General features: G+C 43.1%; 1 protein-coding gene across 1 annotated transcript in view; it reads left to right on the forward strand.

Annotated features, from left to right (window-relative positions):
• RYR3 (ryanodine receptor 3) overlaps window positions 1-27229 on the forward strand; it is a 524284-nt gene that overhangs the window by 283961 nt on the left and 213094 nt on the right. Inside the window, exons 17-20 of the mRNA XM_053889214.1 lie at window positions 1765-1898; window positions 4389-4630; window positions 13811-14003; window positions 24830-25046. Of these exons, the coding sequence (XP_053745189.1) occupies window positions 1765-1898; window positions 4389-4630; window positions 13811-14003; window positions 24830-25046 (786 nt within the window). The remainder of the gene's footprint in view (window positions 1-1764; window positions 1899-4388; window positions 4631-13810; window positions 14004-24829; window positions 25047-27229) is intronic.

Genomic DNA, 27229 nt, shown 5'->3' on the forward strand with positions numbered 1-27229 from the left:
ATGGATACTAATGCCAACAACCTGAATTCATCCAACCCCACTAAGCATCGAGTCTTAGTGGCCACTTTGAAAGACTGAAATGTGGCTGCCACAATCTTGTCGGTTATTATTTATCAACTGCCGTTTGCACACACCTCCCTGTAGGGGAGACAGGGGAGAGCAGTGCCTGGCCCAGAACAGTTTCCTCTGTTGATCTAGGCACACAAAATCTGAATGAGAGAGGATGCGGCACAAGGAGACTGTGGCTAGGAAGCCAGGGGCTGGGTTCCCACTTCCCACGCAGCTGGAAAATGAAGAGGTGCAGAGGTGGCTTGGTGGCTGGTCTCATAGGTTCAGGGAACACTTGGGCTCTGGAAGGTTTGCTCTCACTCTAGGAGAGAAGGAGAGCGGGTGAAAGGTTGTTGAATACCATTAGTAGGAATAGAAGTGTCTCTTAACGAACTTTGAGGATATCACAGCAGGAGACCCAGGAACTGGAATCTGCCCTACTGTGTTCTCTACTGACCTATGTGAGGTTCCGCAAGCCTGCTGCCTGTGAGGGACCTTGGTCAAATGGAAAGCTGAGTGCTGTTAGATAACAAAAATTCAAGGAGATTTTAAAGACCTGATTAGCTTTGTTAATCGATTCATGAATCGGGCAGCAACCCATCTAGCAGTAGAGGGGAGCTCCAAAGGGCTGCAGGAAAGGAAAGTCTTTGAAAGGAAGAGAGGAGGTGGGGGGAAAAGGAAATTACTAGCAAAGAATCCATTGTTTTAGGCAAGGTCATCCTCCTGTTGGGAACAGAAGGGATCTATCAGTCAATTTCCTATTGCTGACCGGGAAATCCCCATACTGACTGGTTAAAGGTTACATTCCTAGGGGTTTGAAACTACAATTAGATTAGGTATTAAGTCTTGGCTTACTGACTTGGGACCTTAACCCAAGTGATGCCATTTGGGGCCTGTGGCTTTCTCTTTTTTTAATAAATTTTTTTTTTTAACGTTTATTTATTTTTGAGACAGAGAGAGACAGAGCATGAACAGAGGAGGGTCAGAGAGAGAGGGAGACACAGAATCCGAAACAGGCTCCAGGCTCTGAGCTGTCAGCACAGAGCCTGACACGGGGCTCGAACTCACGGACCGTGAAATCATGACCTGAGCCAAAGTTGGCCGCTTAACCGACTGAGCCAACCAGGCGCCCCTGTGGCTTTCTCTTTAACAGCACCTTTCATGAAGAGCTATGAGTCCCTACTGATCATAGTGCAGGGGGTTTCCAAGGCTGGGCGGGAGCATAAACTTAGCCTCGATGCCAATGAAGGACCTTCCAGGTCCTTCTGGGTCCATGCCCCATTCATGCACGACTCCCAAGAGGGTGTCAGGCCTGGATTTTGTGCTCCAGATGCCTCATCTGACCCTAGTCCTGCCATGGCTGGGATATTAACCCAGACAGTCTGTCTTCACAGCCCATACTCCCACCTGTTTTCACAGAACAGTGATCACAGGTCACATGCATAGTTGAGAGGGAAGGGGCCTAAGGTGAGGGCAGAGGGGCTAGAAGGAACCCAGCTTCGTGTCCCCCAGGGGCAGCAGGCTCCAGCATTGCTCACTGATTTTCTTGGTGAGGAAGGTGTGGTGGCCTTGACTCTGAATAGGTCCCCCCACCTGCCACCAGCCTCCCCTCGCCACTTGACAAGGCCCGCTTCCTTCCTATGTCTTGGCAATCAGGTCCTGCCCACTGTGCCCTCCAGGTGGTCCTAAGGCTTTGTGGGTTGTGTCCTGCTGCAGGTTCTGGATGTGCTGTGCTCCCTCTGTCTCTGCAATGGGGTCGCCGTGAGAGCCAACCAGAATCTGATTTGTGACAACTTGCTGCCCCGGAGAAACCTGCTCCTGCAGACGCGGCTGATTAACGACGTGACAAGGTGAGGCCACTCTCATCATTCCACAGTGTCCATCTTGTTTCCAGACAGGAAAGGAAGAGGGCTGATCTGAACTCCAGGGCTGCATCCCGACGGTTTCCATGGCGAAGTGGGTACATAAGATGACACTGGGCAGATGTGTGCTTTTTCAGGGCCCTGTACACCAGCCCTTTTCACAGGGTTTTAAACGTTTCCCCTGAAGTAGCCGACAGTGGAGAGTATGTGTTCCACCTGAGGGCCAGAGCATTTAACCCGAAGTGGTCTACCATGTTTCATGTTACAGTTAAGTACAGATCTTGTAACTTCTTCGTAACATACTCCCTTTTTTCTTTTATTTTTTTTTTAACGTTTATTTATTTTTGAGACAGAGACAGAGCATGAACAGGGGAGGAGCAGAGAGAGAGGGAGACACAGAATCGGAAGCAGGCTCCAGGCTCTGAGCCATCATCCCAGAGCCCGACGCGAGGCTCGAACTCACGGACCGTGAGATCATGACCTGAGCTGAAGTTGGACGCTTAACCGACCAAGCCACCCAGGCGCCCCCTCACTTTTATTTTAATATACCACCTTTTATTTTTTTTAATCTTTTTTTTTTTTTTAAACCTAGCTCAGCTCCTGGATACTTCCAGCACTATTGCGTTGGTCCTGCTTTTATTTTTTTTTTTAATTTTCTTTCTTTTATTTAATTTTATGTTTATTTTTGGGAGAGTGCAAGCAGGGGAGGGGCAGAGAGAGGGGGACAGAGGATCCGAAGCCGGCTCTGCCCTGACAGGCTGACAGCAGCGAGCCTGATGTGGGGCTCACAAATCACAAGATCAAACCTGAGCCCAAGTCAGATGCACAACTGACTGAGTCACCCAGGTGCCCCTCAAAATCTTGTAATAGAATGGATGCCCCATGTTGATACTATGGTTTCTTGCATCCTCTGGCACATGGCATTCGAGGTTATCTGTGAAGGCCACGATGAAAAGCATGGGCTCACACAGAATCCTAGCCTGCTGATCGACACGTGCAGCCACATGTGAGTCATGTGAACTCATGGGACTTACATTAGGCAGGCCTAAGTTATCGAGCTATCTTCTACCCAGGCCCACTCCCTAATCTACAAGGTGAGGAAAGAACTGTGGAGAGTAGAACAGAACTGAGCCATCCACACAGTTTCTTTTGGTACCAACCTGGTTTTTCCTGGCCCACCCAAAATGGGATGCAGCTCCAGCCCAGAACGGTAGATATTTAAGAATAGCACTCCAACCAGGAAAACTCTAAATGGTTTGTCCCAAGCTTTTAACCATCTTTCTGGATACATTAAGTCCTCCAGCCCTTATCAAAGTTGGCTAAGAGTGGCTTCTCTTCCCTTCTCCCTTTTTCTTCTGTCTTCAATTGAATTTTTTCAGCTTTATTCATTGAAGTATAATGGACAAACAGTTAAAGGATATTTAAAGTATGGAATATGATGATTTGATATACATTGTGAAAGGATTTGCCCCATCAGATTAACACATCTGTCACCTCACATATTTATCCTTTTTGTGTGTGAGAGAGCCCTTAAGTTCTTCTCTCTTGGCACATTTCAATTATGCAATACAGTGTTACCAACTGTAGCTACCATGTTACACGTTGTATCCTCCTAAGATATGCATCTTATAAGTGAAAGTTTGTACTTTTTTTCTAACCTCTGTTTTTGCCACCCCCTACCTCTGCCCCTGGCAACTGCTTTTCTGCTCTCGAGAAGTTTTGCGTTGTTTTTTTTTTTTTTTTAGATTCCACCTGTAAGTAGTTCCATGTCGTTTTCTTTGTTTGTCTTGCTTGCTTTCTTTAGAGAGGGAAAGAAAAGGAACACGAGTGGGGGAGGGGCAGAGAGAGAGAGGGAGAGTATCTTAAGTAGGCTCCTTGCTCAGCGCAGAGCCCGATGCAGGGCTTGATCCCACAAACCGTGAGATCATGACCTGAGCCAAAACCAGAGTTAGATGTTCAGCCAACTGCGCCACGCAGGTGCCCCTGGTCTGGCTTATTTCAAATAGAGGTTTCTTAATGCTTTCAAGAGGCCACTGTTACTAGTTATGCTTAGGTGACAAAGCTGCCACTGTGGGAATAGGGGGAGCTTGAACCAATTTCCCAGGAGATGGAACTTGATTAAGTTCCTTCTTCCACTTACAGAAAGACACAAGGATTTATGGTTATGCATTTCTATGACGTTTTCAGCATCTTTTACCCATGGTCGACACTCAGTAAATACTGCTTGCCTTGAATGGAACAAGGAGACGTTCTTTATATTTTTAAAAAGAATTAACATTGTCCTGACACCTCCCACTGAGAACTCGATCAAGTGTTAGAAGCTCTAAGCGTTTCCTATTTTAGAATCCTATGAAAAACACAAAAGTGCTCTTGCCTTCAGTTGACAGTGCATCCTGTGGCCCAGTTCAACCTGCTTGCTGTTGTTTATCTCCGTGCTTCCGAGTCTGTAGCTGCCACCTGTCCCGTGTTCAATTTCAGCATTCGGCCAAACATCTTCCTGGGAGTTGCTGAGGGCTCGGCACAGTACAAGAAATGGTACTTTGAGCTGATCATAGACCAAGTGGACCCCTTCCTAACAGCTGAGCCCACACACCTACGGGTGGGCTGGGCCTCTTCCTCAGGCTATGCTCCGTACCCTGGAGGTGGAGAAGGATGGGGAGGCAACGGTGTTGGAGACGACCTGTATTCCTATGGCTTTGATGGCCTTCACCTTTGGTCAGGTGAGTACCTTCCCAGAGCTCTGGCCCCTTTTCCCTTGCTGGAGATGATCGAGGCTTGAATTGTTCAAGCTGCGGTGGTCACTTTCTGTCAAAAGGATGCAGACTCAAAAGTCTCAGCTAATTAGAGGGTTAAGTGGAAAGCACATCAGATCTGAAATGAGACTGTCCTGCTTTGCCACCATGACTCTGGCACTTACTTGCAGCTGCGTGATCTAGTGTGGCTCAGTTAACTGTTCCCAAGCTCAGTGACTGTATTTGTAGCATCACTATTGCCTAGGATGTTAAGGGTTATATAGTCAAACCGGGAAAGAGACTCAGCGTTTGTTTACTGGACCTTACAGTAAAGCTTACATACCTTTTGTTTACTGGACCTTACAGGAAGCTTACATACCTTTTGTACATTTTTCCCCTCACTTTATTTATATAATGACCCCTTAATGATAATAAGATAATATTATTATTAAACATACATAATAATATTATTATTATTAAAACAAGATAATATTGTTTTTAATGTGTACTTATTTTTGAGAGAGAGCGAGCGAGCAGGGAAGGGACAGAGAGAGGGAGACACAGAATCCAAAGCTGGCTCCAGGCTCTGAGCTGTCAGCACAGGGCCTGATGCGGGGCTCGAATTCACGAACCGTGAGATCATGATCTGAGCTGAAGTTGGACGCTTAACCGACTGAGCCACCCAGGCGCCCCAGTGTTCATGATATTGGCCTCATGTGACGCATGTGGAACCACCACAAAGATGTTTAAGTAGTTTATTTACAGTCATGCTGAGAGGGATCCAGATCTGACTACAAGTCCATCATTATGTCAGTGCAACATGTTGCTTCATGATACACTTGACAGAATGCCTGGATCAGTGCCGGGCACACCCTAAATGTCAATCGCTTAAAAAAAAATAAAAGAGTGCAACTTCCTTTTTAAAACTCCACTTACGCTTTCCCCAAGCATATCCATGGCCTGTGCCCGCAGGAATGGGTTAGCTTCTGCCTAGACGAAAATGCAAGGCCAACTTTTAGGCTTTCCCTCAGAACTAGAGCTTTACCTGTTCTTTCTGTTGTCCACAGCACATTGTACCTGTATCTTTTGTGAGACTGTATTTGGGGTCACTGTGTCCCTTATAGAAATCACTTATGTAAGCATGTCTCTTACGTAAGAAACGATGACACGCATTCTTCCCCAAATCCAGTACTACGGAAAAGCTTGTCTGTACAACACAAACCTATACATTCTCTTTTGTAACTGGGAACTATGTAACCTATCACATTTTCCTTTTTCCCTTCACTTTCGGGCCAAAACCGTCACCTGGGGCTCTGATTCCATATCTTACAGTTGGTATGTATTTTCAGCGGGTCGGCATGGGTTGGTTTTTTAATTTTTTGTGCTGTTGTATATTCAGTATAAACATTTAAAAACTTTTAGGAATGGTGTCCACTTACTTATTGATAAATGTATCCTGGATCATTTGTGGGAAGAAAAAAAAAAAAAATCTCTGTTTTGTGTGTCCCAGGGGACAGTGTGGTGCAGACAAAGGCAGGTGAAAAACGGCAGAATGATGGGTGATAGTGATGTGAAAGCCCTGTCTTGTCGTTCTCTTATCCTCCCAACTTCCCTTCGCCAGTGCCATCCTCATGGGGAGTGACCGTGGATCTTCCCTTCTTGGGTCACGGAGCCACTGTGTCTGTGGCTGTACAGACTGTGGCTGTGATGTGGGTTAGCCTCACATGTCATGAAGTGCTCAGAAAGCTGTCTCCGAGGAAGTGAGTGAAAAAGAAAGAGTTCTTATGCTTACTCACATCTACATCTCCTGAGTTTGGTAGGGTGGAATCTGTGAGGGGGCATGAGCGGGATTGGCTTGACAACATCATTCCCCTACTGCCTGCTGATAGCTGCTCCTCTCCTGCCATCTCGTCACCATCACCCAAGCTACAACTGCATCCCAGGTTACACCTGAAGGGAACTCTGCCTGGGGACTGGTTAAGGAAATCCGGAGGACACCTAGACTGTTGGATGAGGCAAACTGGACCCTTGTTCCAAAGAGAAACTAACCGTGCTCAGAGGAAAAGTGTTACTCAGTCCTTCCCAGATTTTGTAGCACTGTGTGGGGCACTTAGTGGATCCCTTCATAAAATTTGTGGAATGAATACATCGATGAGTCAAAAGACAGAGAAGCCAGGGCATCCGGGAAAGGTTGCCATTTGCATTTCAGAACTCGAACATCCATCTAATTGTGTACCGTTCCTGGAGCATGCCCCATGCTCGTCATCCCTCTTGTCCTTTCTCAGCAGAAGACTGGGAAGCCAGATGCGCCAAGCCCACACCAGTCATCACGAGCAGTGGCCCTTCTGATTGGTGATAGATGACAGGGGAAAGGGACTTGGGACTCAGCGTTTCAAGAGCTGGTTGTGGCTCTCTGAACATGACCCACACTTAGTAATACAATGCCGTATAGGTACATTCAGAGAACCTCACCCCCTCAGTCCTCAGCATCTGATGAGATGTGGAGAGACCAGTGTCAACAAGATTGACACGTCTCGTGCTCATTAAAACACAAAGCTTCCTTGGGTTTGGCATCATTCTGAATTCCCCAGCCAGCGCACAGGGAACATATATCTGGCAGAAGGCACTGCGGGTAAATATGCCAACATGTGTTCCAGTTGAAGAAATAAGGTTTCTGTTAATGACTCCCACCAGGACACCACTGTATCTCGGACTATCTGATGAAAGGATAATTGTTGGATGAAGAAATGAAACGGAAACAATACTCCAACTTACTGCAGGATGTAAGGGAGGGTGGCTAGGGAGACCTACTGGGAACTCCTCCTGACAAGTTTTCTCCTTTTCCTTGAGATATAAATGCCCAAGTCCATTAACTTTAAACTCATCTGTATGTATGAACTAAGCTACTGCCTCAAACTAATCTTTAATGTACTTATTAAAGCACAGTAGAGGGGCGCCTGGGTGGCTCAGTCCGTTAAGCGGCCGACTTTGGCTCAGGTCATGATCTCGCGGTCCGTGAGTTCGAGCCCCTTGTTGGGCTCTGTGCTGCCAGCTCAGAGCCTGGAGCCTGTTTCAGATTCTGTGTCTCTCTCTCTCTCTCTCTGACCCTCCCCCGTTCATGCTCTGTCTCTCTCTGTCTCAAAAATAAATAAACGTTAAAAAAAAATTTTTTTTAATAAATAAATAAATCACAGTAGATACTGTCGTTATTGGTAGGAATTATAGTGCCCCTAACATGTAGTCACTGGAAAAAGTCAAGAAGAAACAGCATGGCTTTGGAGTTGTGCCTGGGTTTGAATCCCAGCGCTTCTGTTTACTGATTTTTTTTTATCCTGGGCTCAGAGACTTGGTTTCCTCAGATAAAATGAAAATATATAGGCTCTTATGAAATTTAAATGAGGTAAGGAACATGAAGTTCATGACATATTAGCTACCCAGTAAATACGATTTCCCATCCCTCGTTGTCTGTGGGGTCCACTGTAATCATAAAGACCATATCCAGAGTTGTGGGTACCTCACTGGAGACCAGGAGAGCAGCCCATCCTCAGGGGAATACCTGAGTCCCATGCTGAATGGGAAAAGATTTTTTTTTTTTTTAAACATCTATTTTTGAGAGACAGAGTGCACGTCGGGGGCTGGGGGTAGGGGTGGGCAGAGAGAGAGTGAGGGAGACACGGAATCCAAAGCAGGCTCCAGGCTCCAAGCCGTCAGCACAGAGCCTGATGTGGGGCTTGAGCTCACAAACCGTGAGATCATGACCTGAGCATAAGTCGGACACTCAACCAACTGAGTCACCCAGGCACCGCAGGAAGGGAAGTTTCAGGTGACCTCCTGGGATGATGAATGAGCTTTTTCTCTATGTAAGGAAAAAGCAGTCTTCATGGGTCTTTTTAGCCACCAAAGTCTGTGAAGCCACTTTCAAGCATCAGCTGTAGATCTATCCCCCATCTTAACCCTCCTAACAGGTTCCCGAGTCAGCTTAGCCACTGGGAGTTTCCTTTGCGAGGATGGGTTCTTTTCTGGTCCTGGCATTGCTTTCCCTCTCCTGACATAGCCTTCATGTAGCCTTTTGGGGCTGCCATTGGGATGAATTCGACTCAGAGCTGCCTGTAGTATGTTCCTGGCTGGGAGGACAGTTTCACAGAAAGAAATCTGTCTACGTTTCCCTTTTAATACCTTTTCCCCTTGTGCAGTTGGAATAAGCAGAGGAATCTACCTTCCCGAGTGATAAGTGATGCAGGAAATGAATGGGGTAAAATTGCATTTCCTGATTTATTATGATGTCTGGCTTTTTAAACATTTAAATCATTTAGCTCAACAATCGCATTTGTATGAGAGGGTCTTTACCTGTCTCCCTCCTGAGATGAGTCCCAGCCCTGAGCTGTGGAGGCACACCCCACTGTGACTCAGACCCTTCCAGCCCTGCTGCTGCTCTGTGAAGAGGACCCAAGGAGTGGCTAAAGAACACCAGCATTTCTACGTGTTTGGATCCTCTCTCCTTCCGAATGCCAGAGTGTTTGTGTTTGCATGATAGTGCCAAATTCTGCAGTGCCTTGGGCAGTGGAAATGCTGATCAGTTGCCTACATTACTCATCAGAAGAGGCTAAATCCTGCAGGAATGTGTCCTTGGGTCAATTTGAAGATGTGCAGCCTATGATAAAGTGAGATTTTCCTTTATCTTACAATGCTGCTTTGGAATGGCCTTTCTGATCTTCCTGGGACCTTAAGGTAGGCCCAGGCCTCTGAGCCAGGGGCAGTTTATTCAGACAAAGAGAGGCTACAGGACTCCCCAGCCTGTTTGGGTGGGCTGTGGCTAGGATTATAGAGACTTAGACTTTGTAACTCCTTTGCTTTTCTTTCTATGGACTAGCCCTTCTGTTGGTTGTTCTAAAGGGTCACATACGTGAAACATACTTGAAAGTGACTATTTTTGAGCATTCTCTTCACAAAAGGGTCTTACTCATTTTTATTAACTCAATACAGTGACTTTTCGAGTCTCTTTCTGGACTCAGCCCTCAATGCCATGATTCTCCATAGTGTTATTTTTTCATCATAATACCAAAGACATTCCTACAGCATTCTGGCATTCTTCTCTACTGTTAGCCTAGTAATTAAAGTTTCTAGAGCTTCAGAAACAAAAGCAATAATAGTACTTAGCGTGGGTTATGATGTGTCAGGCACGCTTCTAATCCCTCTTTAGGGAATAATTCATCCAAAACTCAAACAATCTCATGACGCTATTTTCACTTGACAGATGAAGAAACTTGAGTTGACAAAGGTAAGTGATTTGCCCAAGGTCACACATTAAGTGACAGAGCCAGGACTCTAGCCCAGAGAGTCTGGTTCTAGAAATGCCTAGTTATTGCTACATGCTAAACCTTTTGAGTGGCATACAGGACATCAGTCATTTGTTTCATTGAAGTCCTGGGAATAATTACGGTACCTTACAAACAACTCTTAACAACAATAGTGTGGACAACACGGTACCCATTTTATAGAGGTGGAATCTGATTTTCTGGTAAAATTACATGCCCAGCTTCAGGTAACAGACAAAGACTTCGTATTGAACTCAGCCCTCTGTGATCCGCTTCTGCTCCCTACCACAATGCCACCTCACTACAGAGCAATTTAAAGGACAAGTATGTTGTTTAAATGTGGGGTACAGGACCCTTCTGAATCATTTGGAGCCTTGAAAGCCCTCATGGGGTTAGAGATTTCTTCTTGTAGATGAGAACAGATTTATAAAACAGTGTGTAAAAGCCATTGCACAATTCCCTTGTTTTCTAGTTTGAGAACCTTCACACTGCTCCCATTTTAAAACTAAATATACCTTATCAGATGATATTTTATAACATGAATATTGTATGAAATGGGGTTTTTTTGTTCCAATAGACTTCCCAAACCATTGCTGTAAGTAATCACTAAGTACATGCTTCCTATCCAGTAATTATCCACTGTCTCCCTTTAGTTTCTGGATAGTATCAGTCCCAACTCTGTATTCTGCATATGTTTTAAAAATAGGCTCAAACGATGATTTCACTTGGCCTACTGATGATCTTCTACTCGGTGCCCATTCTTTTAGAATAAAGGAGTTTTGTAAAAGGCAGTGGTGTTTACCACAAGGGTATAATTGCTCATCCTGGTTGTGGTTTTCCACCAAGGGAGGGAACTAGACAGGAGAAATGCTCTCGGCTACCATTCTTCGGGAAGGCACTTGGCAACTATGGCATCTTAAGGGCTAAATAAAGCTTGGAACTCAGCTTCCGATGGCATCAAAGCACTGCTGTAGATGAAGAGTATCCCTCGTGAAAGCTGCTCTCTGTCTTTACTGGCCGAGGCTCTGGCCGGCAGGGAAGCCAACAGTGCACTTTGAGCAGCTAGGACGAGAGGGCGCTGGCATCACAATTCAACACTGTCAGTTTGTCCTAGTTTATGTGAGTCTCAGAACAGTAAAGGACCTTCTCATTTGTATTTTTAGCCAGCAAGGATCTGAATACCTTGAAAGTTAGTTGACCGGGGCGCCTGGGTGGCTCAGTTGGTTGGGCGTCCGACTTTGGCTCAGGTCATGATCTCGTGGTTCATGTGTTCAAGCCCTGTGTTGGGCTCTGTGCGGTCAGCTCGGAGACTGCAGCCTGCTTCAGATTCCATGTCTGTCTGTCTGTCTCTCCCTCTCTCTGTGCACCCTCCCCCACTCACGCTCTGTCTCTGTCTCTCTCAAAAATAAACGTTGAAAAAAATAAAGCTAGTTGACCAACCGAGCGTTTCAGTGGCTTCTTGGTTTTCCCAAATTCACAGAAATCTCTTGGGATTTTTTTTTCAAATGACTACAGTGATATTATCCAGAAGTTAAACTAAAGGAGAAAGAAACAACTGAAGCAGAAAAGATTGGTTTTTAATGTGAAAATAAGAAATACTGAGAATGAGACCGTTGTAGCAAGATTGGCTGAGTTTTAATATCATAGATTCCTTTCATAACAGACTTGATTATGATAAGGGAGAAAAGATAATTGGGACCTGGGATACCTCAACTCCATAAAAGGAACCAAGAGCCCTCGGTATCCTCAGAGAAATTGGAAAGGTGTCAAACCTCTGCAGTCTTAGAATTTGGCTTAGATTGCTGTGTTTTAAAGGAACCTGTTCCTCATTCTCAGGAATGAAGCAAGGTTACAAAAACCGAGTCTGGGGCTGTCTCAGGCTTATGTGCCTTGCGTACGTTATTTTGTGTGTGGTGCAAACAATCCAAGTTGTGTGTCCAGTCCGGCTGTGTTCTGCATTTACTCCCCAAGCTCCTATCCATCCCCACACCTGCCGCACACAGGTAGGTCTCCTCCATCCTTTTGTATAAACTATTCTTCTATAAGAAGTAGTCTTTTCTATGTAGTGGATCTTTGACTCTTGTCCCATGCTCCTGGGCTGATTTGGCACCTTCCTGTATCTTAGAAGCATCACCTTGTGTACACCTTCATTCCATTAACTAGACTGAATTGTAATTCTTTATTTGAATGTTTATTTCCCACCAGATTATGGATTTATTAGGAGCAGGAACTGGGTCTTCAGTCCTTGATCCGCAGCCTTGTATCTGGTACCACGTAGAGTCTCGTTCACGTTTGTACAAGGGTGGGGGGAAATACAATATGGTTTTGTCAGTTGCCCACAATAACCAGAAGGAGATACTTAGTATATATTTTTTTATTAAGGATAGTGTAGTAGTTTCACTATTTAAAAAAAATTTTTTTAATGTTTATTTATTTTTGAGAGAGACAGAGACCGTGACAGCTGGGGAGGGGCAGAGAGAGAGAGAGAGAGAGAGAGAGACAGAATCCAAAACAGGCTCCAGGCTCTGAGCTGTCAGCACAGGGCCCGATGCGGGGCTCAAACTCAAAAGCTCTGAGATCATGACCTGAGCCAAAGTCGGCTGCTTAACCAACAGAGCCACCCAGGTGCCCCTCGCTATTTTAAAATCCACCACTTAATTTAGAACCTACTAGAATAGCATTAACCACTGGAAACATTAAATAATTCATAGCTGAGATTAGAAAGATTATATAGTATAGATATGCATACAAAATTTATAAACAACTCACGTACCCATCGTAAGGGGTTTTTAATTACCTTATGGCATATGATGAAGCCATTAAAATGCAGTTTCTAGTGAATATTCCATTATACAATCAGATATTTACAATACAATAGGTAGAGAAAAGTCACAAAACCCACAGAATCCTAGAATGGATGAAAAGTGTGTATGTGTGTGTGAAAGTGGAAGCATTTTTTATTGAGTTACATTTTTTTCTTTGTTTATATTTTTGTATATAATGAACATTTATAATGAATATGTATTCTGTCATCAAAAAATAAGATACATTTTTATAATTTTTGTTGCCTGAAAGTCCATTTTAATACCTAAATTCTGCCTCTTCATTGCTCTCTTGCCAATAGAATTGTAACCGTGGTAGGGAGATGGGTGAGGGAGTTAGGATAATTTGCTTTTAGAACTTCCAGAATGAGATGGTGTGACACAAAAATCCCGAGAGGTGATTTTCTCATGACTGTAAGTTAGGTCAGACAATGATAAATCATCCTATTAAAGAGATACACAGTAATGACAAAAATCATCAACACAGTGTACAACTGACCCTCTGTTTCACTGCTTATATGAACTAATAGAATTCTTTAGAACAAGTAAACTATGCTGCATAGTTTAATGGCTGGATGACCTTGCTGTTACTCACTTTGATGGCTCCTGCGTCCAGTGCCAGAGTGGCCATATCTTTTACAGGAAATGGAAGAGGGCAAGATCTTTGGGCATCTGAGAGTAAACCCACGCACACACGCGCCCTCACACTGCAGGACCCACAACCAGCAAAGCAATCTGTTCGTGAATTCAGACACCGGGCCAGAATCTGAACACACACTGAGGGGGTTGAATTCATGTTTGTTCTCATTCCTGGCAGTTTCAGTTTCCTCTGAGACTCCTCTCGTTTTGGGCTGCCCACTCACAAGCTCCGGAAATCATTTCTCACTGCTCCCCTCACACTGGGAAAGCCAAGTTGAATTGCAAATGCAGAAGCATATCCAGACCTCCTGTGTGCCATCATACCTCCCCACCTCCCACTGTGAGAGCCTTCTCTAGAGTCCCACAACGCCTTCTTGTTCTTTGCTCACCAGGCCGCATACCCAGAGCCGTGGCCTCCATCAACCAGCACCTCCTGAGATCAGACGACGTGGTAAGCTGTTGCCTCGACCTCGGGGTGCCCAGCATCTCTTTCCGCATCAACGGGCAGCCTGTGCAGGGGATGTTTGAGAACTTCAACACAGATGGGCTCTTCTTCCCTGTGGTGAGCTTCTCAGCAGGTGTCAAGTAAGTGATGGCTGTGATTTCATGGGGAGTGGCTGTTAGCCCACCTCCCCACCACTCGTGTGAGCCAGGGAGCAAGGGAGTGTCCCTTACGACTTCCACACCATAAGCCAGACTGCCCCCCACCCCCCCCTCCCCCGCCAAAATGATGGTGAAAGCAGGAGAGCAATCCAGAATCACTGACTCCGTAGATAGTCATTGAATACCTACCTACCACCAAGGGTTTTGTAATGTCTTCAAATAAGAAGATGAATAACATCAATCTTATGTAGATGCTTGTTTTAATAATTGTTTTAAAAATGACATCCTCATTATTAAAAATTTATAAGATACAGTTCTAAATAAAACAACGTCACAATCCCAACGTGTAACTATAATCTCTGCTATTAGTTTCAAGTCTTTTATTCTACACATTTTGGGAGTTTTTTTTTTCTTTTTCTTTTTTTTTTTTTTTGAGAGAGAACGTGAGCAGGAGAGAGGGGCAGAGAGAGAATCTTAAGCATGCTACACGCTCAGCACGGAGCCCAACGTGGGGCTCAATCCCACAACTTTGGGATTGTTACCTGAGCCAAAATCAAGAGCTGGACGCTCAACTGACTGCGTCACCCAGGCACCCCATGAGGCTTTGTTAATTGACATCACACTCAATATGAAGTTTTATGTCTTCATTATTTTCCATTCAGCCATACATAATGAGCCTTTTCCTGACTCCTTAAGGATCCTCCTCAAAAACAATTTTTATAGCCATATAATATCCTTTTATTTGATTGTCCCATAATATAGCCATTACTTTATTGTTAGACTTTTGTGCTAATTCCATTTTTATCTTTATAAATAAAATTATGATGGACATCCTTGAGCATAACTCTTTTGTCTGCATATCTGTTAAGTTCTTCCTAGAAGTAGGTCAAAAGCTATGAAGTTTTTAAAGTCTAAATTTGTAGGGGTGCCTGGGTGGCTCAGTTCTGAAACCCATGAATTTTTTCATAACTCATTTCACCACAGAGTCTGACCTAAACTCATTTTGTTGTCAAAACTGTCATCAACAGAAATGAGATTGCTTTTAATCTTTCATTTATTCCTCTTCTTTTGAATATTTACAAGCTTAACTCTAGAAATATTAATGTGTTTGATTAAGGGGTACAGCCCCTCACCTGTCTAGAGGTTGTATTTAATACATAATATGTATACTTTCTTTAAAATCTAAAGAATTCTGAAGTCTGAAACACAACTCCAGATTTCAGATAAAGGATTTGGGCCTTGTAGTATTATTTAAAGCAACATATGGGAAAGCCCAACTGATTGAGTCCTCATTAACTTTTACTGTTATGGGTTATTTTTAATCTTTGCTAATTTGAGAAAATTGTAACTTAAAGTTTTAATTTTCTATTTATTTGATTATTTGTGTGGTTAAGCATTTTTAATGCTTACGGTTCTTAGATAGTATTTCAACCCAATATTTTTTATGTTCTTTGCCTATCAGGTATGAATTTCAATGTTTTGTATGTTAAGACTATTTAAAATACTGCCTTATTCGTTTCAAATCTTTTTTCCGAGTTTACGATTTACATTTTCACACTTAGCTTTATTTTCCTGTCGTTTCTTTGTTTTTCCCTTTTACAAAAATAATGTAAATCAAGGAAATAACTAAGAACCCAAAATTGCACAACCTGGAGACAACCCTATTACCTTTTTATTCATATATCCGAATATTTTTACACTAAATTGAATTTATACTATACAAGCTGTTTTCTACATACTATGGCTAACTAGTGTGTTTGTTGCTCTGCCCCTTTCCTTATACCAGTTGGATGCTGTATTAATTATTTTAGTCTGACAATATATTTTAATGTCAAGACAAGACAGACCCCATTGTGACTCTTCTTCCCCAAGATTTTCTTAATCATTCTCAATCCCTGCTTATTAAAGAGATTACAATAGAATGAGTGGAAAACTAGAATCAACACAGTTAGAATCAAACTGGTTTCCATTGAAGCCCTTGGAAAGGGCCATAAAAGGAGGGGAGTTGTAGAGAGCAGACACTTCGAGCTTGGACCACAAAGATGCCATCTCAGAGCTGCGAGCATCTGAGGGATGGATTTCCAAAGTGATAGCACTGTGATAGTCCTCAGCACCTCAGGTAGACTGATAAAGCAAGACATGCTGATATATTTTTCTAATAGAGGATGAAATTTCAGTTCTGTTTCAGTTAAATAATTTAGAAATAAAGAATTATCCTTTGGAAATGATATTGAACCTTGGGAATTTGACACAGATATGCAAATACACATGGTATGTATACACATATATAGATATGCAACATACACATAAGCTAATGTATGTTTGCACACATAGTGATACAGTATTCAGTACATATACATATTTATAAACATGTTGATGTCGATGGATATAATAAATTTAAATTAAACATTACCATTGTTTGAGATTCTTTTAACAAAAGGAGAACAATGATAGTAAAACCTTACTAGGGCTGCAAATCTACTCAGCACTGTTGCAAGCCAACGAATCTTGTGTCTGCCCCAGGGACTGTATTCTAGAGTTGTGAGTTCTTTATCTGTGTTTCTGTCTGCTGAGGACATACCCATTAGAATTTCATTCCAGTTCTCCCGTTTTAAGCGTGGCATAACATCCCATTCTTCGTTGATATCCATAAGAAGCATTTAGAAAACCAGGAGCATTATTGAAAGACAGAGACACTGTAAGCCCAAAGAGAACTGATTGGAACAGAGACCCCTGGCAGTCGGGGGAGAACCAGCACATGTTCCACTGTACATCCTCCCCACTTGATTGCCCAGGAAGAAAGAGAATGAGCAGAAATCTACATATGATGTAACAGCGTTTGGGTCATCCACCTGTTGACTCAGTACCTTCTTCAGAGAAACAAGATCACTCTGAGCAGTCACTTCTCAGGACCACACTGGCCTAGGTAGCTAATGGCCTTGGTCACCCAGCATCACTGCCCTTCCCTTCCCTTCTCTTCTCTGTTGGTTTTGACCACATCCCACTCGCTGGGTTTTACTTATTTTCAAGGCAAGTACACCTACTTCTCAAGCATCTCATCTGAGACAAGGGCTTAGCTAGAAGTCAGATCTCTGGAGAAAACGACCTTTTTTAGTGTGCCGGCTTAATGGTATCTAAGTAGTTTGTGTTTAGAGATCAGTACATCCAATCTTGTATGTTGCCTAATGATTTTTAATCATGAACTCATCCATCCAGTCTCCTTCAGAGAAATGAGATAGGATTTTTAAGTGTGTGAATTTATTTATTTATTTTTTTTTTTTTGGTGAGGACTTAAACTGAAATCTCTTGGCAAAGAACTGCAGCTGGCAGGTAAAGAAATGGGCGACTCCACCGTATCCACATGTAGAAGATGCTTCTAGCATCTTCTGTCTGGGACAGCAGGGCATGCAGCCTTCTGAGTGCCCAGGAAAAAGAGAAGCAAAGTTCCAGGATAGGAAAAATGAGTTGTCTAACCCATTTATAAGGCACAAAACTGGTAAGAGAATTTAAGAAACTGAAGGGTCCAGATGTGTTGATTTGAAAAGTTGTTACCTTAGCTATGAGAGCCTCTTGCTTAAAGCACCTGAATTAGTGGCAAGCTAATGACTGGGACTTGATGTCTTTCAGGCCTCCTTTCTCTCAGGAAAATGTCACCTCTGATATATTCCTGTCTTTGGTTCTCAGAACATAATATGATCTGAAGAGAGATGGAATTGCCTGCACATTTGGGAAATACATTTTACTGAAGTACATTCAGCCCCTTATATGATGTCTTCAGTCATTCCCAGTGCTGGTCTTGTGTTGAAGAGTAGCCAATGGACTGATTTTTATTTGTGAGCAAAGAGGATCAGTATACGAGTACTTACTCTTACATCAACTGGTAAACTAGGATTTGGTGCTGAAACCCAGAAGTCTCTCTATACTACTTTCACTCGGCTGTGCAGAAAGCGAGAGAGAAACCAAGATGTTAATTCCAAATTAATTAAAGTATCTCACTGAAATTAAATATGTTGAATAACACAGTTGATTAGGCAACTGAGTCCTCTGGTCCTCGGTCCTGTGCCACGTTCCATCGTGAGTGGTCAGGGTGAGGAAGGCAGAACAGAAATGCTGAGACCCACTGAAAGCAGTGCTACGTGTTGAAGGATCATACTACTCCCCACAATGTAAATTCAAAAACTACAAGAACAAAACTTTGTTTCTCCTATAAAATATGTGTGTGTGTGTGTGTGTGTGTTTATTTATGACAATTGAAAAGAAATTACTATTTTACCAATATAGTAAGTAGAATACTTGCTTGGTTGTATTGTGTCTCTTCCAGCAGGGTACAAGATTATGCCATTCTAGAAAGAGGTCCTTCTCCTGTCATAGAAGCATTCAGAATTGTCTCTCATGTTTATTTTCAACTTTGGTGTGGCTTCTAAATTCGATTTCTCTTTTACAGCCCCATTTCCTCCTATTCACTGGTCTTTACTGAGGTCACAGTCATGAATTTGTGACCCCATAATTATTTGTATAGTTACAAACTATGTTGTTAATAATACCTGATTAAGATGTCCCTGTAAGCAGTCACTGAAGAGCAAAAAATCTTTTTCAATTAGATTTATCCACAGTGAAGTCAAAGGCAGCATGAGTAATTACTAACAAAATCCACAAATCAATATGTGCTCTCTTTTCTAACTATTATGAATGTGCCTCCTTAGGTTTCTTCTCTGTGGGGTTTGTGTGTGGATACTATCCATGCAGTAGGCCCTTAGTGTGACAACACAGTTTGTTATAGGACAGAATTTAGGATGAGGCATGTGTACCTTGCAGACCACCCAAAAGGTTGACTTACTTAAATGCCAGCAAGCCCTCATTAAAAGGCAGTCTCTCCCTGCAATATGGCGTCATGGCGTGAAGCACGTGGAGAACATGACGCAGAAGCCACGACGTATAGTGAAACGTATAGTGATATCGTGATTTGGGTGATACTTTTTGTTTCTCAGAAAATGGATGAGTTCATCGCTGTAGTAGAATATGTTTTATAGACATAGTTAAACTTCCCAGAGATCTATTTTAATGGTCTGACATAGCTCTGTTACCGGCCCTTGCTAATTTATAAAAGCAACAATATCCAAAGGTGGTTGGTATTTGTGGTTGCTGTTTGTTTTCTGTTGGTATCCACCAGCCTTGGCTAAAATTCAGGTAACCAACAGCTTAGCTATTTCCAGCTTGCTGTGGTCAATGCTGTGGAAATTATTACTGAGATAAATATACTTCTGTGGAGAACATGATGATTGCCCTGGGCTTTCATCAAACACTGGCCAGAAGGAAAGATGAATGTGGGAACATACATAACTCAGATTGTTTTCCCGTCTTAGCGAGAGGATGCGGTTATGAATCACGACTTACGAGTTGAATTCAGGTCAGCCAAAGCTCATTAATTCTTTGTCCTCTTAACCACAGCCTGTATCCTTTTCTTCTTTGGAACACCTTCCCCGCTGTCTGGGAGAGCTTCACTAGCAGATGAGAGTAATGAGATATTCAGGAAGAGAGACTCAAGTGACGTCACACGTTTGCTAGTAAGCCGTGGATAAGGAAACCTAGTCATCCTTCTGGAGCATAACAAAGCCGTGTCTTGATTTTTACTGTGTTGTTTTTATTTGTGGATCCGTCTTTCAAATCTGGGAACTTGTAATAGGTAGTCTGGTCCCTTCTGCAAATGGGAAAGCCACAATGTCTAAATCTCAAAAGGCTGAATTGAAAATGCTAGCAGGGATTTTTCAATACAATTTTCTCTGTTTTCAAAATCAGTCAAGTAAATAAAAAATTCCCCCACATCTCCCAAAAAATCTCAGTACTCCCTGGAGACTCTTATGGAAGCTTTTGCTCATGTCGGAGGCAGAAGAATCTAAGGACCCGCTTACTCTAATCACTTTAGGAGGAAAACCGCCTTTAAGAGCTGATGGAATGTCCTGAGTTCTAGGAAGAATTCCAGAAGATAACAGGTGCTTTAGTCAAAGAGATTAAATTGATTAATTAAGTTGATTTGAAAATCCATTAATGTAGAGAAAAATCCAAGGATCAAGAAGAATGAATCTGAATGAACTCAATTCTCAAATTACCTTTTTATTTTTAAATTTAACATTTTCTGAGGCTGGGAGATTCAGTGGAACCCAAGAAGCAGGGAAGAATAACACCTAGAGAAGAGAGATTTACATCCTAATTGGAAAAAGGATTTAAATGATAAACCTTCAGTGCCAGATGCCAGATTTATGAAAAGAAATAGACTAGTTATTTGTCACTCTGTTGTTTTCTTGCTACCCTCTACATCCATGCTCTGGACTTCTGGCCCTGGATAAGCCCTTCTGCCCGTTCTGTAACCTTTATTGCCCCTTTTAAGAATAAGAACAGTCTTCTCGGCCATATGAAAATCCCATCTATTTGGCTAGAAGGTAACTCAGATTTGTATGCAGTTGATGTTTGAGGCCTTTGTGGTCTCCTTGGAGCCTCAGCCTGGAGCATCTCGAAGCATCTCCCTGCAGTTCTTTTTACACAGGCTTCACCACCTGTGCTGGCTGCTTGCTTCTGGCTGACCCCAAGCCCTACTCTACATACGTTTCCCTCCCCGCACACGGGGCCTCCCACCTCCCCTGCTCACCTCCTTTCTGATCTCTGATCAGTCATTTGCCTCTCGGGGCATACTTCCTTTTGAAATGGCTGACAGCTGACTCATTTGTGGAGTCTGGCCTTCCAGGAACACAGTTCTTGGCCCCGCCCTGAGCAGAAGGGAGCTCTTTCCCTTGAGGTCAACTCTCGCTCGCTCACTCTCCCGCTCGTGCTCTCTCTCACTCTCTGTCTCCCTCTCTGCCTGTCACCGGGCAAACATGTCCCTCACTAGATTCCGGGGGGGCACTTGAAAGCTTCTGAATAGTTCTTACAGCACTCTTCATTTGACTTCAGATAGGAGAGAACTCCCTGCCTTTTCTCCCTGACAGTTCTCTCCAAATGAATTCTTTACCTTTCTTATCAGGGTGCAGGCACCTGGTAGACTACAGCTGCATTTGTTTCATAAGTTTTTGGATGGATCTTCGTAGTGGATCTAGCATCTCACTTCAGGATGTGAAAATACTGGCATCCTCTGATTTATCTGCCTTTGGGACCTCTGCTAAAACTCTAAGAGGGGGAATCCCATTTTAATATCTTCAGATAATTAAAGTGGGTTGCAGGCATTTCTTTTGATTATCCCCTTCAACCCTGCATTTTATCTCTGGGTATTTCCTTGGACGTGGTCAGTCTGGATCTCGCGGAGAGAGGTATGAGGAGGACCACCACTGTTAGTGCTCGTTTGTTGGAGCCCTTCCCAGGCACTGCGGGTAGTGAAGGAAGGAGCCACGGACCGCGGGTGTACCTGGCACAGGTCTTGTCCAGTCCCTGCTGGAGAGCAGGGCTTCTGTCTGGCAGGTCTTTGGAAGCAACCCAGGACCACTCCTTCCACCCACTGATGACAGTGGAAATGACGTTTGGAGACAAATGCTTCAGTGAACAGTACACACTAATTTCTGGTTATGTACATTTTTCCTTTTACTGTTTTTGTGGCCATCAGAGGAGATGAGGTGAAGATTTATAACCAAATTATTCTCTTTTTAATAACGGAGTATAAAACCAGAAATGATGGTTTTCCTTATGTTCTCTGTGCTTTCTTGATTTGCTCTCTATCCAGAAGATGATGGCAGATTTTAAAATGTAAGAGAAATTTTAACACTAAACAGAGCTGGCAAGACAGCTCATGAATAATTAAGTCCAGCCAGAAGACCTCATAGGAGATCATTTACTTGTTCTTGGAATCTATTCACTAGTGAGTAACAAAGAATACTCATACCCTTGCTGTACAAGCTCCTGGGCATTCAGCTTCTCACAGGAAGGATGCTCAAGGAGAAGAGGGAGGCAAAAAAAAAAATGTCCTACACTCTCTTTTTTGCTCAAAAAGCTCTAGTTCTATCCCACAGTTTCAATATGTCAGTAACACAATCTGCTGTGTTTCAGTTGAATCGGGAAGTTCTCAACCAATAATTTCAAGGCTTAGTCATTATTTCCTGAAGGTTCACTAAATTAGTAACATTTCAGGCTAATGACTCAATTTTGTCTTAATGTCATCGTTCATATTCTTAATACCCATATAGCATGCCCTGTTACGTAACGTTTAATGTAGGAACATCCACAAGGGACAATTGTGGTTCTAATTCTATATCATTGTTTAGTACTTGAAAATGGGAAAGTGGGAGATGTCCTATGATTTCTATAATTAATTTTAAAACAGCATTGTTTAAAATGCTATTTGGATAAAGAATTTGTATTGGGAAGGAAAAAAAAACTTTAATGTCTCCCACTTGGAAAGAGTTTTATTTTCCAGTTTCATAATTAGGCTATTTCCACAGTCATGATTACTCAGCCAACACTGAGACTCTCTTGCAAGGCTGCCCTACCAGAACATTCTAGTTAAAGAAAGTGAGGCCTGGTGGAGAGTCTTGCTGTGAGGGCTTTGCTAGGTCATAACCCTTCGCCACATATCTCAGCCCCCTGCAAACATGCCCTCACTCCCTCAGCAGTCCCGAACTGTCCTCATTCCAAAGCAAAAATGGGATCTGGCTTTTGCTTTCCATTTTGTCCATCATCACATTGGCTCAACCGATTATCCTCACCTCCCACCATGACTAGTTGGGTGTCTGGTGCCTCCAAATACTCGCTAAATGGTCTGCTAACCTGTCCACATACAGCAGCTAGAACAGTCTTGTATTTCTTCTTAAAGTCTTTCAGAAGTTTCCTGCCTGGAATACAATCTCATCTTCTCGCCATGACTCACAGACCCTACCTGATCTAGCACCGCACCCTCCCACCTCACCTCATGCCCCTTGGGCTCTGCACCCAAGCTCTTTCCTGCCTCAGGACCTTGGCACATGTCATGCCTCTGCCTAGAATGCTCTTCCAGATTTTAAACTCCTTAGCTCCTCTTTAGTCCACAGGGTTAACTCATGTTTCTTCCTCAGAGAGGCCTTCCTTGACTCCAGTCTAGGAGCCTCCCCTCTTTCCTGAGTTATTTCACATCGCCCTCTTTATTCCTTCCTCGATATCTCCCAATCAGTAATTATGACTGTTTTTCTAGTTGGATCCCTGTTCTGTGACACCAGGGACACTGTAGTCTTTGTTTGTTGCCAAGTCTCCAGTGCAAAGAACAGCAAGTCACATGGGTTCGATCACTCGTTGTTAAATGGAGGGAATAGGGTGTGAGGGTTGCATGCAGAGGCTATGTGTATATACTGATTTTTCCTGTGTGATATTAGTGTTGACCCTGCAGGGCTACATATCTTTTCATGTTTTTTTTTTTTTTTAATTTTTTTTTAACTTTTTATTTATTTTTGAGACAGGGAGAGACAGAGCATGAACAGGGGAGGGTCAGAGAGAGGGCGACACAGAATCTGAAACAGGCTCCAGGCTCTGAGCTGTCAGCACAGAGCCTGATGCAGGGCTCGAACTCACAGACCACGGGATCATGACCTGAGCCGAAGTCGGCCGCTTAACCGACTGAGCCACCCAGGCGCCCCATCATGTTTTAATTACTTAAAACTGTGGTCATATTTTCTCATTAAGTTAAAGTTGATCTGCAAAAGCTCTCTTTCTTGTTACAAACCCAGGAGAATATAAAGTATCGTTTTGAAATAGTTCACTTTCACCCTCTCCTCTTTGCAGGGATAGCTTTGGGGTGTACCTATAACCCTAACCGAATATATATATATATATATATATATATATATATATGGCTGAAATGCAACCAGATGCTGAATTAACATATTGAAAGACTTCATTATACTGGAAATTTAGTGCCTGCATCACTGTGAGCCCCCATGTGCCTCTCCCCCTTCTGGGAGGTCTCTGTAGGCACTGCTGGAGTGGACTAGAGTGTCAGGCCTGGATGCCAGCAGGGTGGTGGTGCCCCTGAGAAAGGCACTGGTACCCTAGTGCACAAACACTTCATACCTATTTGGCTGCCTATGGCTATGACCGCCTGCTGTTGCTTCTTCAGAGTCGCCCTCGTATGGCTGTTTAGGGGAACTGCAGCCTCTGCAGGGTATCACTTGGCATATATACCATTTGTGCTTAATATTCTGGCATTCATCTTTTGCCTGCATCTTAAAAATTGATGTGTGAGTAATGTCCCTCAAGTAAAAAGATTTGAAGTCCTCATGCTGTAATTTTAACATGATCTTGTCAGAGAATAATGTCCTTCTCATCACTGCTACTCTTTTCAATAGTCTAGTAATAATATTTATAATGATGATTTGTCTACTAGGGTAAAGAAAAACATTATTTATTTTAAAGAGTAAATGAGCAGGGGCAGAGAGAGAGTGAGAAAGAGAATCTTCAGCAGACTCCATGCTCAGCTCAATTTGGAGCCTTATGTAGGGCTCAGACCCATGACTGCAAGATCGTGACCTGAGCTGAAATCAAGAGTTGGATGCTTAACCAACTGAGCCACTCAGGCACTCCAGGAAAAACGTAATTTTTAAAGTCTAGTGATATTTATGTATGAATTAACTTTTTTAAGAACTTAGCTGACATGGGTCACCTGAGGATCATAGACTGAGAGTTTTCCCCAATGCTTTATTGCATACTTCAGGATGTTCGTTGTACTGAATCGGAGTTCAGGCACTTTCCCACAAAATAATTGCTGGGGACGGGGGACGGGTAGTTCATCTTGAATGTTTTCTTATCGAGGCTGGGATTTCTCTTTTTAACCTCTCTCTTCCTGGTCTTTCCAAATGGTACAGAGTGCGTTTTTTGATGGGTGGACGTCATGGAGAATTTAAGTTCCTGCCTCCCTCTGGCTATGCCCCTTGCTATGAAGCCTTACTGCCAAAAGAAAAGATGAGATTGGAGCCCGTCAAAGAATATAAACGCGATGCTGAAGGAGTTAGAGATCTGTTGGGTACCACCCAGTTCCTCTCTCAAGCCTCTTTCATCCCATGCCCCATAGATACCAGTCAGGTAAGTTTGAGCAGGCAACCCAGGCAGATGAAATCCTAGGGCTAAATCCTTCTCTCTCTGTTGCCTCTGAACCATTCCTGTCATGCATTCAGTTTTATTATCATGTGATGTGAACAACTGTTGTTTTTCATGTTTCCACCATATGCATACGTTGAGCTCTTTCAGGATTTCCCAGACAAGTTGATCACTTGCTACATGCAAGGCCCTGTGAGGTACAGGTGCAAATATGCAGTATTCTCTGGGAATTCACAACCCACTTAAGGAGGTAAAAAGCAAATGTGCTATTTTTTAAGCCTGAATGTAATAAATGCAAAATGAACAGTATGCACAAGTAAGTGCTAGAGACACCTGTTAGGCTAGAATATTTCTAGAAGTCTAGTTAGGCTAGAATTCAACCAGGGCCTTTATTAAGCTTAAATGGGGAGGGATGCAGAGGTGAAGTAACAGGAATAGGGTAAGGGTCTAGAAGTAGAAACACAAAGTAGGGACAGGTGGAGAGCTACCCTACCACCCAGCAATTGCACTACTAGATATTTACCCAAAGGATGCCAAAATGCTAATTCAAAGGGGTACATGCACCCTGATGTTGATAGCAGCATTGTCTATAAGAGCCAAATTATGGGACATTACTCAGCCATAAAAATAATGAAATCTTGCCATTTGGACGGCTGGATGGAGCTAGAGAGTATTATGCTAAGGTAAATAAGTCAGAGAAAGACAAATACCGTATGATCTTCCTCATACATGGAAATGAAGAAAACAAATGAGCGAAGGGGGAAAAAGAGAAAGGCAAACCAAGAACCAAATTCTTAACTACATAGAACAAACTGATGGTCACTAGAGGAGAGGTGGGTGCGGGATGGGTTAAATAGGCAATGGGGATTAAGGCTTACACTTGGGGTGAGCACCAGGTGTTGTGTGGAAGTGTTGAATCATTGTATTGTACACCTGAAACTAATATTATGCTGTTAACTGGAATTTAAACTTCAAAACAACAGAGGTGGTGATAAATATTCTCTTGTGGCTGGATACTTGGAGGAGGCGGAGTGTGTAGGAGAAGAGTTGGAGATAAAACTGAAAGAAATGAGGTGGTATATATGAGGGGAAGGTGCTGATAAACGGACATTTTCTTTGCCTTTCCAGGGCCTCTTTTGAGAGGGACGCACTCACAAGCTTATGACACGGGGCATAAACAACAGCTTTGAGTATTTCCTCCACACTGGTGCTATTCAAATCGCTATTCTCATTGTTAGGGAAAAATAAATGCAATGGGGTCTTGTCTCTGAGGCACAAGGGGTTAGTAGTTTTTGGAAATATAGCTCTTTTGACCTGTAGAAGGTCTCCAGCATGTTATTTTCCCATAATATTTATGTGACCCTATTACATTCAGCTATGCGCGCATGTTGGTGAATTTGCTTCTTACCTCCTGCAGCAAATTCCCATGTGTGAATTCCCATAAAAATTACTGTAAAGCAGCATTTCTCTGCCTGCTTCACAGAGCCTGGTGCGGCACCTTGAAAGTAGTTGGCGTTGAGAAGGTTGATGGGAAACTGGGGAGGAGTTTGTGAGCCAGAGATGATCCTAGAAATCAGATCCTCTGGTTCCTATGTAATCTAGATACAAAGCCTGAGGGCCAAAGAACGAAACTAGCTTTTGCATGGATGCAAGGCCACTAGGGCCCAAGTGAGGAAAGAGCATGAACGTGGTACCTACTTGTCTGTGCCACCCCTCACTAAATAATCAGAAATGTGTGGTAGGAAGGGCTTCCTGGAAGAAGTGGGCCTCAAAAAAACGGGGGGGGGGGGATGTTTTGATGAGGGTGGGAAGGAGGGCTTGACCAGAGAGTGGAAAGAGTGTCTAAACGTGCAGAACTGAAGATTTGAAAATTGAAGATCGCAGACAAATCAACAGGCCAGAAAAACCTTTGATGTCAGGACCCAAAATTGAATTTGTATGGACCTTGGAACTAGGGACTTGTTCCCAGGAAATCAAATAATAGGGAAGTTCTCTTTGGAAAGGTACAATTTATTATCTCGAAGGAGACCTTCTAATTTTTTAGAACCTACTATTCTATGAAATTATTATCAAAGGAGAAGTTAAACATATATATGGATAGTCAACTCCATTTTCCCTGGAGCATGGTAACCAGTTTGTAGACCAAATATTGCTGACTAGAGCCCTGT

The sequence above is a fragment of the Panthera pardus genome, unplaced genomic scaffold (assembly GCF_024362965.1).
Source record: "Panthera pardus isolate Hobbes unplaced genomic scaffold, ASM2436296v1 HiC_scaffold_24, whole genome shotgun sequence".
NCBI classification, from domain to species: Eukaryota; Metazoa; Chordata; class Mammalia; order Carnivora; family Felidae; genus Panthera; species Panthera pardus.